Raw genomic sequence first — 16,737 nt, forward strand, 5'->3', positions numbered from 1 at the left:
ATCTCCGACCCCTTCCCCGACCCACCGCCCTCCCCTTATCCTGCTAGCCTCTGCTCAAGTCGCGGCGGCCGGCCATCCTCAGACAACCCAGTCTAATGGTCAGGTTCAGCCTGAATGCGCAGTCTTTTCTAGAGAGGATTATAAGCTGAGGGTCGCTGATTCATGTGTGGTTAGTTAATGCTTGGTTTGTTGTAGAATATGTAGTTTATACGTGCCATGCCTAGCCCCTAGATGCATCTTGCATAGGCGGCGGAACGGGGAGGGCACCGGGGCACCGTGCCCCCCTTTGATTTTGGCATTTTAACATAAGCCCTATGGGCGTTGCATGGAAAGAATGGGGCCAAAAGTCAGCAGTGCCCCCCCCCTTTAATTGAAGTTGTTCCGCCGCTACTGGCATCTTGCATAAAACACATTCTGATAGCCTAGAATGTTGACTTTTATTCAAGGGCTCATTGCTTGTGAGTGCATAAAATACGAGATCTAAACTCGCGTGCACTGGCGGCTTTCCCAATAGTTCCGCTTTCAGTTTGCGTTTATCTTTCAGATAGGCCTCCTTCCTGCCTATCGACTACTCGGCTTGCCGTTGGCTTGTGTACTATCCTATGTTATTTTTGCCGTCGCTGGTAAACAGCTCTGATGTCGACATCACCGCTTAATACGAATAAGATGGCTAGACGCTCGGGGACTTCACAAACAAGCTATAAGTGCTGTAAGTAGGAAGTCCCATCATTCCATTAAAGAGATGTGGAACGTAATGGAGACCTTAAAGAACTCAAATTGGATTTAAAATGCAGCAGATACGCTGAGGTCATGTAATAATCAGTGGGGATTGACGATATTCATATTTGACTTTATCCGTGATCGTGACAGGATGAAGACATCGAGTATAACTGAATGATAAATTCACCTATCCTAGATGGATGAAAAATAACTGGAGTCTGAATGACATCTTAGTTCGATTTCACTCTGAAATGTAAAATTTTGATGTCACCTGTTTTAAGTTGAAAAATGATTCCAAGTCGTTCTTAATTTCTTGATTTATTTACTCGTATTACATGGAGGATTTCTATTGTGTTATTCTGTGTTTCATGTGGAATGTAGCGTACTACATGCATGCCATGTAGCGTATGTTTGGTTTGAACATAATACCGTGATTTATCTGGCTGAGCCCGAGCAACCTCAGAACGGACGTCCGCTTACCTTGGCCCAACAAAAAAGGATCTCACATGTCAACAAGCTAGTGCACCCGGCTGAGGTGTGCGGTTACCTGGGTTATAAAGGATATAATCTGTTTATTTAAAATGCTTATTGACGCCAATAAATCGTCCATATACTCCCAAGCTGATGCAAAGTTTTTCGCCATGGATGCCTAACTCACAGAGCTTATGCTTGCAAACCTCAGCATAACTCACACAATACTTATACACTCGGATCTATGCATTTTAGATAACGCAATAACACTATTATCCACATTATCAAGTACATGCAACATTTCGTTTATGTTCAAGCTAGCGCGTTCTTCTCACACCCTCATCGCTGGTGCACGTTAGGCCCTCCATGGGCGCCAGCACCACAGCAGCCCAGCTGACGACGACGCGCCCGTATATACCTCGCGTCCGTGTTTCCCTCAGTGAGTGATGACGCCGACACTGAATACACGTGACGTCATCGGCCGCGATCCCCAGCCGCGCGGACGTTATCATGTCGGGCATTTTCGCATACGGTCGCACACCGCCGCCGCGCCGCCAACAGCGTTGCCAGTAGGGCCGGACAAGTGGACTTGATTCCTGGAGTGCGGCTCTGTGCGCCGAGTGTCCAGGTGCGGTCCGAGGTGGGTGGTGTGTGACGTTTCGTTGTGCGCCGGCCCTGGCAACTGGTCACCTACACGGCGAGGTGGGGGCGGTGGCCGAGCGCTAGTATGGTGTATAACGGTCGATGAATTGCGTGGGGTGACGTCGAATGTGAGCTGTCACTCCGTGTCTACATGAGGACGGCAGTCACCGGCCGAACCAACACCGGCTAAATCAATACCGTAGATGAACTAATAGCGGCCAAACCAACACAGACTAAATCAATATAGTGGGTGAACCAATATAGTGGCCGAACAAACGCCGATCAATCTATAGTGAGTGAACTGATGTGATTGAACCCGCACCGGCTGAACGAACTACCTTCTGAAACAGCACCAACTAAACATGACCCGGTTCTGAGCAAACACAGATTAAATCAGCACCAACAGAATCAACACCACCCGAACCATCACTTAATGAACCGACACAGGCTGAACTAGCCCCCAATGCACCAGCATAAACCAAAACCAACATAGTTCAAGCCACCACCGGCTGAACCATGCAGCGCCGGTCCGTCCTCACGAGGTCGCCGTATTTGCGCAGTGACGATCCGCGGCGGCACTGGTGCCGGGGTGGCCGGCCGAAACTCGATCGATCCGTGGATTAGCCGGCCGTGACGCAGTTAATCGCCGACCCACGGGTCGTGCAGCGACTGCTCGCTGTTCCGTCCTCTGACCTACATACATCGGCCCGACGCAAACGTGACTTGCACTAACAGGCACAATTCCGTCAAAATGAATGGTTTTTCTTGAGTAATTCTGTCACTTGAGTATAATATACCCGTCCCATGGTGTGTTGCGATATCATTAATCGATCTTTTTCCTTAATGAATTATGTGTCGCTAATATTTTCTGGGTTAAAGAAATAATGCCCCACGCACTCGATTATTAATCATGTAATGCATGATTGTTTTATGATATCTTAGCTGTGTTGTATTTGTTTTGAAGTCATAACTTTCTGCATGCATACAAGTATCTGTGTGTAACTCATCATACTTTTCCTATTCTTTCCCCATCTAAGTAGACACTAACGACTTGGGAATTACAACCCTGTCATTGCTTAGCTCTGCTCGGCATGCGCATCATGATTTACTGTCACTGAAGACCTGCTTTAGCAGGAGTGAGTCCGTATCAATCAAACCCAATCCCAGTCACAGCCTGAAAGACCCACTTTCGAAAAAGACCAGCACCATCATTGAGTCTATAGAATCAGCTAAAGGAAGTTTCAATGCGCTGTTGGATATTAAACAGAATAGATATGACTCACATCTCCCATTTATCATGCACGTTTGTTCTGGAAGCGTCTCTAGTGCTCTACTTTTTACGACTTCTAGCTACAAATTGCTCAAATGCTTGGGAAATTCGCACAGTAAAAATTGACATCTTTTGCATAGTAAGACTTCATATAGTCATTAGTTCGAGCAATATATTTCATTCATTACGGAGCGAGCGAAGCGAGCGGAGTCTTACGTAGAATAACAGAAATTTCTGAGTATGAGCGGCCGGCCGGCCGGCCGTGGTCACGATTCTGCGACGCTTATATCTCAGCAACCACTTGACCGATTTACATGCGGTAATTTTTGTAGGGTAGCTTCATTCCTTCTACCAAGTATTGGACTATTCCCGATGCATGTGGGTGACTCCTTATGCACGTGCCACGTGCAAAACGAAGAGGTGTCCGTTTTGTAATTGTTGCAATATCTCGGTAACTACTTGGCCGATTGCGCTGAAAGTTGGCATGTAGGTAGGCACCCACTAGGCACTGCATATCCATGTGTCAGAGTTGGGGTGCTGCTGCACGTGCGCACGTGCAGGGGTCGTTTCCAGATCTCGAGAACGGCTCGACCGATTGCGCTCCAATTTGGCACACAGTTAGGGACCGGTTAGTAGGGTGCCGTGCACAAGTCAGTTGGGACCCATTTTGCACGTGCGCACGTGCAGGGTGCCGCTTCCAGATCTCGAGAACGACTGGGCCGATTGTGCCCAAATTTGGCACGTCGCTAGAGACCGGTTAGTAGGGTGCCGTGCACAAGTCAGTTGGAGGTGCCCCTCGCAATTTCGCACGTGCAAGGCCCACCCTCTCGCTCGCTCCGTTAGTCGCCCCAAAAGGCGTTATACTGGTCTGATATTGTTTTTGTCTGTCTTGGATAGCACATCGGACGTTTCGCCATTTGTGGTGCATTTTCTGCGTTCCATCTCCATTCCCAGCGTTCTCGACAGCGCTGCGGCGGTGTGCGTGCCAAACGCACTCGCTTATTGCCGCTATATTTGCCTAACGCTTCCGGGCCATTTCCCAAACACTCGGCCACTCGGCGCGGTCATTCCTATTCGGGGGCGGGCCGGCCTGTGCGGCCCAGTTGGCCGCGCTCCGGCCGGCGGCGACCGATCACGAGCCGGCTAACTGCGCCCGGACGAGGCGGCTGCTGTCGGTCGGCTGTGCCCATCGTCCTGCATGAATAATGTATTCATAACGCAGCCGGCAGGGCACGGGTCACGTGTCACACTGGGTCACCGGCGCTGGACGGTGGGGACGGGGGCACAGAGTTGGATGAAGGCGGGCTGCGCTGACAGTATTTAGTAAGGGAATAGGTCGATGTCTCTCATCTCTCTGTATGCGGTGAAACGCCAGGTCTCTTCAGTGCCAGAGTAAAGGGGCTAAGGGGCTGGTGACCAGAAATCAGCTGCGTCACCGTTAGTTAGAGAAGAATTGAGTTGATTGATGTGGCTTGCCAATAAATCGTCCAAGAAATATCCAGTTAAGTTTAACAAATCAAGTTTTCCAGCTTTATTAATTTCAACAGCAGTGTTATTTTCAGTATCGCTACCAGCATCACAGCTGCTACTTTATTGCCTTTTATGACATTTTCTTTTTTCCATTGGAATCTTTCATTGGAAGGCGCATCTGTTTGATAAATTGGTGCATCATGATTGTTTCATCATGCTCCTGAGAGCGTAGTCTCTGAAGTTATAGACAGCCATTTTCTGTGACTGGAACTCCAGTGTTCGTCTAGATTTCAGGGCTGCTATAGTGGATTTCGTTCTCGCCGTTATCACGAACAATCGATCAACGTCAGAATGGCCGGCTGCTTTCCTTCAAAACAAAGTTATCATTTCTGCTTCCGTCAGGCAACGATCAGTAAATGGCCGTCCAGTGTATCCATGGGCTTAACAGCATTACTGCGTCGTGCTTTATGATATCCGGAACTGTTTTTGCATGCTTTCCTATAGGCTCCTGTGGCACATGCCCGCATTCTGCAATATGCTATCGTCACATCGACACCTTTTTTTTAAACCCCACATTTGTTCTCCGGTGAATTTCAGACAAGTTGGTTAGAGACCTTCAAAAAAGGTACAATCACTCGATTTTTCTCAAGTTTGTCTGTCTTGGCAGATAAAGCAATACCAGAACAGGCCTACGAACACACATATTTGATCAGGATCGGACGATTGGACACTTTTAAAAGGAGATCTTTCGTGCCTCCCGGAAATTCACGGGAGAGCAGATGTGGGGTTTAAAAAAAAGGTGTCGACATATTATGTAGAAAAGTTTGTGGTTAGACGTAAGCATACATATTACTTTGTGGGGTACATGGTAGACATCGGGACATCACCCGTAATTAATACATACTTTACGGTGCGTTCACTGGAGATTAACCGTGCGTTAATTCGAAGGTAGCCGTGCACCAATTTAAATTGGTGCACGCGCGTGCAGTGATGACTTTCTCGACTGAAGTTTTTCGGAAGGGTCATTGACTTTATTCTAAGATTTCCCATAAAGGGCCCTTTTTAGTGACATGGACTAGGTTTAATTTTAATTTAACTTCGCATCGTTAAGCATGTATTAATTAGTTTAACACATGGTTTCCGTGCATAAATGGTTTTAACGCACTCGTGGATGGAATGGAGCACTTTTGCGTTAACCCGCGCACCGACGGGGGGCGGATATCCGCCCCCCTGAGGTTTTTCGCGGATAGCGGGAAAACCGCGGCGCGTAGCGCCGCGAAATTTGGTACGACTATTCTCTCATCAATTTTACACATGGTGTGCAAGTTTGAACCTCCTAACTTTTAAGGTCAGGTCACCAGGTCACTTTGAATGACCCAACCTCAAGTCACTTTTTTGCAACTTTGTCACCGTGCCAGAGCTACAGTAGATGTCGGAGGCCTTTGAAAGTCGCAGGATGTTATTAGGTCATTAGTAGCTACAATTTGTATATCTCGGAATTTTGATATCGGTGACCTAAGGTCAGGTCAATTTCGCGACCTCCCCATTATAAGTCAATGGGGGAAAAATCAACTCCATGTTTTTACCACTAAAACGGGTCGGAATGGCCCCATATACCATACATGACTTCATATACGATCAACCTTCACTACCTTGAGGTCTGTTTTGCTGTTGGGCAGCTGTAAGGTCATGTGACGTCATCAAAGGTCACCAAAGGTTTTTTGCCAATAACTCCGTACAGGAACAAGATACAGCCGCGCGGATGGTCTCATTGTGTTCAGCTCGTCAAGACGCATCGAATGATATACATGATGACCTCGAGGTCACGTGACCTGAGGTCAACCTTTGACCTTGACCTTTCGAGGTCAACATATATATCATTCGATGCGGATTGACGAGAGGATCACGATGATGCCCTTAGTTTGTTCCTATCTTGACTAATTCGAAAGTTATTAGAGAAAAACTCTCTCCATATCTAGCGCCGCCATTTTGACTTTTTCGACCCCTGTGACGTCATCTTTGACCTGACCTGAAAATGACCTTAGTAAAAATTGTAGAACTTGTCCGTGCGTATCCGATGCCGTTTACCGCTTGTCGCTATCTTGCTTCGTTCTCGAGATCTCAGGGGGGGGGGGGCGGTCATCCGCTCCCCCCCGTCGGTGCGAAGTTGGCGCAGACCCCCGTCGGTGCGCGGGTTAATGCACTCGTTTCACTCGTGCACTTAATGCACTCGTTTCACTCGTGCATTAACACACTCGTGCTCCAATCCATCCACGTCGTGCGTTAAAACCATTTACACACGGGAAACCATGTATTAATATATATTACTCTTTATCTTCAAAGCAGCATACCTAACGCAATTTATTACTGAAATGAGACTCAACCTGTTGAGTGATATCGCCATGCATTATGGTACTTTCTTGACATATATACATATGTACTTACTGTGCCTTTTTCTTCGATACACTGATATCATCCCCTAGCATATCATTCGGACACTGGGCAGATCCCACCTAACTCCGTGACTAACATGACATGCATAAACACGACCAGTTGGGCAACTCGGATTCTTAACACGATGTCACCTCCTTGGCCTGTCTCGCATGTGTCGAACAAATATCGCGAATAAGGACCACCTATGCGGCTATAGGCTGCGAACCAAACATGCCACGAAGTCCCAAAATCGTGTTGCTTTATTACAATGTTGAATACCTATACAACTTATGACTGATCATCACATACCTACCTACGTCCACTAAAAATTTACATCACTTTTGATTTTCCTTATAATGCGTGGCATGGACTGAGCTGCCAAAAATGTTCCAGTCCTATGCATAGTGGTGCCGTTATAAGTAACGCCTGATGCTGATGCAGTTTGACATTAAGACTTACACCTGCACTGGAGTTGACTGTCGGGCTGACATAATGCCAAAGTCCAAAGAACTGACGCCTGCGGTGGAGTCGAGGAGGTGAACTCACGGATGTAGCTCAATGAAGGGCAGACTGTCAGTTAATTGCGTTGTCCGGCGGCGGTTAGAAGAGGCAGCAGACCCAGTATATGATGCGCGCCGGCAGTGTGTAACTAATATTGATGAGCGGATAGGGACGGGAGATGATCAGTAGGCTGGTCGGTATCGCGGAGAGGGGTAATGGACGGGTGTTACTAATGACCAGGGTTATTACACCGGCCAGCAGAAGTATGTTGGGGCCTGATGATGATCATGTTCGTGGTAATGATGATGTTATTAATGTGCCCCGGTCCTGCTGTCTCCTTGGGGCATAACATGAGAAATTGTTCATGGTCGGTGATTTTATCTCATATGAACGCATATCATGCATCAATTAGTCGTATAAGTGTGCCATCTTGGGAGAAAATATCGGGAAGTATCTGACAAAAGTTCCATTGCCTGTACTGCATTGCACGGACGATAGGGCTCCCAGTCCCCATACCCACATTCCTGCGGCGGCCATCTCGCCTGATATTAGCGTTGTCGCTGAGCTCTGATTTGATTGAGCAGTGTCACTAGAACATGATTAACATGAAACATGAACATGTCACTATCACGGTACATTGAACATGATAACATCAAGTTAGATGACTCCGGACACCTGTACGCAATAGCAGCGAGGTTGGGGACGGAAGGGGGCGGGTCTCCTCACACAGCTGGGGACCGTTGGTATCCTCACTGATGACACAGGCATGTCGAGTTCCGCAGCTGGGCCACATGGGCTGAACACGCAAACGATACCGATATTTCGACCAGGTGTTTGTGATGCTCAGCTGCTGTGATTTGACAGCGTCGGTTGAGATTACGTCGGTCTGATTAGTCGCACGTTTAGGCTGTCCTCTCCGATAACCTGGCTGCGGGGACAAATGTGGAAATGGGTAAATTTCTCACGCAAAGGCAATGTTAGACTTCGAAATTATTGATTATGTGCTAGTGAGATGAAGTGTTCATATTTGTTCACTCAAAGAAACATAGTGGTTAAGCAGGCATGTAAGCACAGCCATTTTTATCTTTTTTATTTCTTACATCTTTGCGAGCAATGGGAGATCGAAGTCTTGCGATGTGACTGCATATATATGAATATGAATTGACTTATCGTTTTTGGTTTCAGGCACTCGTTTCCTCTGCGTCCAAACGGTGGGCGTATTTACAAATTGCAACCGAGCTCCGCCGTGGGGTAAGGTGGGCAGGGGTTTTCGCACTACGGCTGCGGTTGAACTACCGTCTGTGGTAGAAACTTCAGGACGATGGCGCGTTTCATACGAAATCTGGCGCAATGTTTGTTTGCTTCTGAACTTGTACTGTTATTGCTGTGAATTCTTGAAGTGGGAGTGTTTCAATAACAATTTGTGATTATTTGAGTTTCTTTATATAAACATAGAATAGTATTATGAAACATTGTGTGGAAACTGCAAATACTGATATGATCAATTACTTAGTTTGGGAATTGATACACATTTTGTAGAGATTTGTCTGGCAAATGGTGTAACAAACCTCAAGCCTATCATGATCTGAAGCTGTTGTAACAAATCAAAATTGCTTTGATGTTACATAGTACCTTGTTGGAAAGACTGGAGCATGGTTCAAGATGATGTGTAAAAATTCAAGATTTGTGCGAAAGCTTGTGACTGAAGATCGAAAACAGTTTTGTATGATGGCTCAATCAAACGTGGAAAATGGAAATGGACGACAAAAGTAGAGTTTCAACGTTCCGGCATGTGAGAATAACTTCAGAACTTCATAGTTCTTGTAGTATTGCATTCTCCTTATGTACATTTCCAGGTTTTGTTAGGGTATTTCAATTTCAATGTGTCAGTTGAGATATAGATGGATTGCGGACAAAATTTAGAATCATTGCATGGTAGATAGGTACTTGTTCAGTAAAAAGGTATGTGATGAATGCCATGAGAATGTTTTTTATGATTCAGTATACAGGGTGGACCAAAAAGGATGGAAACATTTTAAACTCGTATAAAACATGCAATATTGCATGCAGGTGACTGAAAATGATACCAAACGAGAGTACATTTTGTGGAAATTCATAATGACATCATGCTCAGCTGCTTTCTCTCGTTTTCAGTCTCTCACAGTAGATGTTCGAGGAGGCCACCTTTGCGAGACATGCACAGATCGGCCCGCCTGGCGGCTGACGCGATAGCCCGACGACACATGTCCTCTGGTATGACTCGTACAGCCTTGACGATCGCTTTCTTCAGGCCACAGAAGCTTGCTGGACCTTCTTTGTAGACCTGACCCTTGAGATGACGCTACAGGAAAAAATCCATAGGGGTCAAGTCAAGTGAGCAGACGGGCCAGTTCCGACTGGCACTGCGGGATATCAGCCGGTCACCAGAGTGGTTCTCGATCCACTTGACCATTGTTTTGCTATGTGAGGAGATGCACCGCCGTGCTGGAGCCACATGAGGTCCAAGATACTGCCATACGTCGCTTGATCTCACTTCAAGAACTTCTTAAGCGTCGCTTGGTAGGTCAGCCACGTCGCTCCCACCCTCGAACCGAAGTGGAATTGGCCTGTCTGCTCAACCGACCTGACCCTATGGATTTTTTTCCTGTAGGGTCATCTCAAGGGTCACCGGTCAGGTCTATAAAGAAGGTTCTGTAAGCTTTAGTGACCTGAAGAGAGCGATCACCAAGGCTGTGCGAGTCATACCAGAGGACATGTGTCGTCGGGCTATCGCGTCAGCCGGCAGGCGGGCCGATCTGTGCATGTCTCGCAAAGGTGGGCTCCTCGAACATCTACTGTGAGAGACTGAAAACGAGAGAAAGCAGCTGAACATGATGTCATTATGAATTTCCACAAAATGTACTCTCGTTTGGTATCATTTTCAGTCACCTGCATGCAATATTGCATGTTTTATACGAGTTTAAAATGTTTCCATCCTTTTTGGTCCACCCTGTATGGTCGTTGCTCAGCTGTACCTACAAAAATGCAAGCTTACTAGCAACTAGTTTCTGAATCAAATCGAAAGTATATTTTGCCATGAATGTAAATATGTACCTGCAAAGTATGTCAATAAATTTGTGTGATGTTGGCCAGAGAGTTTTATCATCTGGGCATTTATGTCGCTTCTTACATTAGGAGTTAAGCATAGTAATTACGGATGAACTTTGTGCCAATATGTTCAATGCGCAATGTATGTAGCATGTCTACGACCCTCACTGATCCTGCTATAGCTATAGGCATTTGGCACCAGCTTGACCAAGGGCATGAACTTCACAGTTGCACAACCTTTTGTCATGTACCACCAGTCACTTTTTTACTTAAGGTGCACATAGCACTGCAGTGCACACAACAATGTGCAGAGGGCCTACACAAAAAACAACATGATTAGTGTGCACTATGCACAGCATTGTACCCTGATTATTTGAATATTTTGATCACTCAACAGTCAGCAGTCAGGAGATAATTATTGAATATCACATTTATTATACATCACTTGTCAAACAAGAGCATGATGACACACATTTTGACAGGCAATCATGGTAGTATTCCAATAAGTTGGACAGTCACCTCCCTGGGCGTCATTTTTCCAGGAAGGTACCTCTGCAGGTGTTGTGATTGGCTAGGTTGAATTGGGTTAAGTTAGGCGAAGTAAGGTGGTTAGGACCAGGTCAGACCGTAAGGCCTGGTCAGGTTGATTTTAATCTTTCATTCTAATTTGACATAGATACCCATTACCTATGTTTTTGCTCAAGCCTGAATTTCATTAGGTAATGAGTTAATTTTGCTTTGTTTTTATCTGTCTTGTTTTGTGTTTTTGTCCCTTATATTTTGCCCCATAGGCAAGGGTGGAGCTTTTCCAGGGAAGGTGGTGGAGCATGATTGGAGGCGCTCAACCAGACGGCATAGGAGGGCACGGTTTCTGAACGCGCACTGATGCCTGATTCAAGCCACGCTGTCTTCATGCGGGGCGGCGCGCTACTTAAAAGTCCCTAAAAGAACGGGAAGTGATGCCGATAGAACCTTCAATCATTCTGGGCTAACGCTTATGACTTGGAAAAAGTCCGAAAACCTGTCGGCTCTTGTTCAGCAGGAGGTGTATGAAGGGCCACCCGCCATAAGCACTGCTCAACCGCAGGCACAGGTTTAGACGGTGTTGGTCCGTATCAAAGCCAGTGTGGTGGAGAATCCATTGGCTGAAATGCTCCAGAACATTCATCACTGTGTTTTTATGAAAGGTGGCTACAAGCTCAGTTAAAAGAAAAAGTACCAGATTGTTTTGCTTTTTAATTATGCAGCGGGAAGAAAGGTGTCCGGATAATTTCGTTACACCCCCTGTAATGTTCAAATGGTTGCTAAATTCGAAATCAGCTCCAAAAACTAGCCTAGTAACATGTAAAACTCGAAAAAGGAATCGAGGTCATCAAAGGTCATTGAGCTGACCTGACCTTCAGGTGACCTTGACACACACCCTAATGCATGGGACCAGCATCATATCACATGTTTCAACGCTTGAAACCACGTGAAAACTGCAACCGCGCGGCTACTGCGAGCCGACATACGCCGAATCGCGATTCGGGCCAAACATGGTCTCGAAAAATAGGTCACATGTCAAAGGTCAATTGGGTCAGGGTCATGAAATTTTCAGGGTAGGTGTAAAATTGATAAAATCGGGGGCATTGAAAGTTTCGTCGCGATCGGACGGTTTTTACGCGAGTTACTCACGAAAAACCGATGAAGCGCACCCAAAAGGCAGAAATATGCACATGCGATATCCTATACTGCGAAAAAAAGGTGCATCATTTTTTAACGTCGCCGACAAATTGTAATTACCCTAAGCTCAGGCAGATGTATGGTAGAAAATCCCCCAAGTGAAATACACTACGGCGGAAATAAAATACCCTACGGCGGAGCTCGGTTGCAATTTGTAAATACGCAAACGGTGGCGCCAATCTCAAACGAGGCTGGCGACTTGCTAATGTTCCTGCTCAACTTTGATGACCTCTCCTCGCCCCAAGAGGAAGATGACGATGACAAGGAGTTCTCTCAGCTGCTGACCAAATGTGAGTAGTAAGATCGTTTATGTAAGGGGTTAGATAAGAACTGATGGGTTTTGTTAACGGTATTTGTGTAACAGAAATCTGGTATAGAGGATGCAAGCAATTCCTTACAGGTGATTCGTTCCAAACAAAGTTTCCTGGAAAGCTGGGCCATGAGTGGGGACGGGGTAATCAAACCTATAATTGCGGAACTCGAGGTTAACCCTAGAACGCCTAGGGGGGGGGTTGTATCAACCCCCCCCCTAAGGTTTTTTCGAAGTGCACGCTAAACGGCTTGTCGTAGCGGGCTGAAATTTTCAATACCCTCTGGGGCAACCTTTGCGCATCTTTTGCCGAAAAAAAATTGATCGGGTCATGTCAGGTCACGGAGTTATGACGTCATAAGAGGTACAGCCTCCGGCCGACAGTTACCAAACGTGTGCGCCGAATCCCTAGGTTTTCTGCCGGTGATACCCACATTGTTTGATGGATCATGATGAAACTTCCCATGCATGTTGGGGCAAGCATTGGCTATCGTGTGGTGCAAGAAAATTGACCGGGTCAGGTCAGGTCACGGAGTTATGACGTCATAAGAGGAACAGCGTCCGGTACTATTTTTGAAAAGCGCCCGAACCACTATTTTGCTAATTCTTGTCACCTCAATGGGAATATGCAGCAATATTAGCTTCTATAAGGAGCAAATGGACCTTCCAAATCCAAAAATACAATCAGATTTCAAAAATTTAAATTTTGATTTTTCGAATTTCTGCCGCCGACTGTGACCTTGCCGACTTCCGGCGCTCCCAACGCGCCATTTTTAGAGCTAGGGAAACGAAATACATACCAAACGATAGAGAATTGATCAAGGAACACGATAGTGAAGATTTCAAGTCGATATCTCCCACCGTTTTGCCGCAATCGCCGCGGAAAGTTGAAAAAAGTCTATTTTTCCGAAAATTTGACCTTTGACCGGTCAAAAGTAGGTCAAATGTTGACCTAGGACCAAAAAATATACCACCAATCGCGAGATCTCGTTGAGAGCAATCCGTTGGTTTTTTCCGCTAAGCTCTACGACCTTCCGTTTCGAAACGCCAGGGGGGGGGTCGTAACAACCCCCCCCCTGGTCGTTCGTGTTATGAGAAATGGCCTGGTCGTGCGAGGGTTAAATTTAGATGTTATCAGGCAAGTCATTCAAGACATTCCACGGAACATTGCAATGTGCGCTGCGTCCAGAAGTCAGAGGTTAGAGTGATGGAGGCCAATTCCAAGCGCCCTGTCGACTTCAAGAGACGGTAGCAAGTGAGCGATTGGTGCTTATAACATCCTCACTCTTTAAGCCGAATCCGGGTCAATTTAAAAAATATGGGTTACGTAAATGCGTATTGCAATATATGATTGGAGCACCAGAAATCCCGAGATGGCATAACGCATAAATTGAATAGAAACTAATATTTTGAAGGTATTTTAAATGAAATATATTTTAATTCCTACATACGTAATGCGCATTTCTGCCAAATCATCAGAGGATTGAAAGTAACAAATCTAGAGTTTTTATGCTGTCCTCTGCTGTAGATAAGTAATTTTGAATAAATAAATGGAAACTAAAAACCAGTTTCATTTGCCTCTTTACTACCAATTCGACGTAGGGAACAGTTAATATCCTTTAATATGTTAGTTGCATACATGCGGACATATATGGGCCATGCTTCATCATCAACGCAAATCACCCAGATCGTATTGTATTAATGTAATTATCAACAGTACACCAGATAGTACTCCTTGTGGTATCTCGGGTTATAGGGCCCATTTATTAAATGTGACCTTTTGGCCAGCTCTGGAGAGCCTATACGAGCGTGGCTCTTATCTTCGTCGGGCGTCACATAAATCAGATCATGTTCCGCGAGTCCGGTAGCTGGGTCGGCCGCGTACGGGCCCCTGGTGGTTATCCCCTCTCGCAGTGCGGGGTCATATGTAGTGGGGGTCATCATACACGTCCCAGGCGGCACGTGCCAGTCACACCTCGACAGACGCGCCATTGCCGTATACAGTCGGGCAAGCGGCGGTGGTGAGCGATAACCTCTCCCCGTCAGTCTCCCCTGTACGGATACTCAGGGCCGAAAATAGCGTGCATTCCATCGCGCAGGACCGACACGCGATGGCACGCACCTTCACGCAGCAGAGCTGTAAAGGCTAGTGGAGTAATGCAAACGGTCTCTAATGAATTAGCCGGGCAGTGCTTCCGTGTTTCAAAAACAAACGTGAGGAACTGTGGACTGAGGAGATTTGGAGTCAACAGGATATAGCTGGATTGTTTTTTACGGAATGGATTATATATTCCCGACCGGGGCTGGGAAAAATGCGTTTTATTCACCGAGGTTTTTGTGCGGAGGACCGAGTGCCGGTAGGCACGAGGTCCGTAGCCAAAAACCGAGGTGAATAAAACTGCATTTTCACAGCCCAAGGTTGGGAAGAGATTTACCACATGTCGTACCGGCGTAACAGTTTTTATTATATTTGTATTTTTTTATAGTGGGGCTGCGTTAAGAATGAGAGATGAAATTCCATACTTTTCCCTTATTTTGGGTTAAAAAAGCTGAGGATGAAGATGGTGATGCGCCAGAAGTAAGAACAAAGAAGTATATGAAGTCCAGCAGGAGTGAGGAAACCGTGAGGAAAACTGAAAATTCAGAGTGAAACGCTGAATCAAACGCGTCTTGAATAATGCTAGCTGGATCAATAAGTTAGAACAAAGAAGTATATGGAGTCCGGTGCAGGAGTGAGGAAACCGTGAGGAAAACTGAATATTGGGTGAAACGCTGAAACAAACGCGTCTTGGATCCCAGCTGGAACAATATCAAATGTTTCATTTTGGCACGTTAAGGTGCCTCTCGCATTTGAATTGTTCGTTTTTTTTTCGTGCATTATGTATGTGGTAATGATTATTCTGACCATGTTCTGCAGCAATAAATACATTGGCATTGGAACGATACCCTTGTTTATAGTTGAAGTACGTTGACAGCAAAAGTAAGTAAACACGCAGTCACTTACTTTTGCTGATGCTGTTAGTGAACAGACAATCCGTAAATATCTTCTTTGGAATTGGTTCTTCCGCTCAGAATATTCAGTAAAACTTTGTCTGGGAAAATCAAAAAGCCCTAGGGCCGAATCGTTTCCCAAATACCTTCAACATTAGCCGAGGCGGGCCGAAGCCATTTCCCAAATGCACGTGCTAATGTTAAAGGGATATCTCGGCATGTGGTAAAGGATGATTTCGATATACATGTCACAAAAGTATCAGCTATAGCTGATACTTTTTAAGAGTATACGAGTAAGTACTAAGTAGCTCTGCAAACGCTTTAGCATTTCAAATACGAGTTTGTGTTTGAACAGGTGTTTTGTGCTCAATAATTTTCATCAATGACAGGAGAGCGTTAGATAACAAGTCTGATCTGCCGAAGCGCACTTGCATCGATAACATAGCTAACTTTGGAGCTCTACAAACTCGCAAACCAGCCCAACAAACTTTCCTAACTCATTGTCGGTGACACACATGGCATGTACCTAGTAGATCCAATGAGGCGCTAGTAAAAGTTTCATAGCCGATTACAGCTCATCAAAGTATCCTTTGAACCAGAATAACATGTTTTGCAAGTTGAAAATGAGATCCCTAAAATGATGCGAATAAAGTATATTACTAGAGGGACACAAATGACTCCGGATTGTCGACCAAAGGCCGAAGATGAAGCCCTCTTATTTCGAGCGTAACCAAAGCGTCCGATTCAAGCTGAGCGGCAAACATGTTCTTTGTGGGGGAGATGCTGGTCTCCTGCTTGAGGAGATGCTAGTCTCCTGCTGTAGGAGATGCTGGTGCCCGGTTGAGTTAGATTTGGTGACAGGCAGGCCAACATTAACTCCCACTAACCCCCTTCTCTCTTCTTCCCCAGTCGGCAAGGCGCGACAGTCGTTCCGCCAGAGCATCCGTTCGTTTCGGAAGGGCCGCGGCAGGGCGGTGGGCGTGCTGCGCGGTCGTCAGGGCAGCGCCTCGACCTTGACCCCGACCCCGGAGGCCACTGAGGCCGCGGAGGAGGAAGCCGAGGCTCTCGGGAGAGCCGAGACGTCCGTAGATGACTCGCCGAACGCTCAGTGAGTGAGGTC

The 16,737-nt window shown here is 46.2% G+C and overlaps 1 protein-coding gene across 4 annotated transcripts in view; it reads left to right on the top strand.

Moving 5' to 3' along the window:
- Window positions 1–16,737, top strand: part of LOC122378526 (potassium voltage-gated channel unc-103-like) — a 179,391-nt gene that overhangs the window by 25,829 nt on the left and 136,825 nt on the right. For all 4 annotated transcript variants that reach the window (XM_043359673.1, XM_043359672.1, XM_043359674.1 and 1 more), the window contains exon 4: window positions 16,527–16,725. In XM_043359673.1, the coding sequence (XP_043215608.1) occupies window positions 16,527–16,725 (199 nt within the window). The remainder of the gene's footprint in view (window positions 1–16,526; window positions 16,726–16,737) is intronic.

This window comes from Amphibalanus amphitrite, unplaced genomic scaffold (assembly GCF_019059575.1).
Source record: "Amphibalanus amphitrite isolate SeventyFive unplaced genomic scaffold, NRLGWU_Aamphi_draft 000061F_arrow, whole genome shotgun sequence".
In the NCBI taxonomy this organism is placed as follows: domain Eukaryota; kingdom Metazoa; phylum Arthropoda; class Thecostraca; order Balanomorpha; family Balanidae; genus Amphibalanus; species Amphibalanus amphitrite.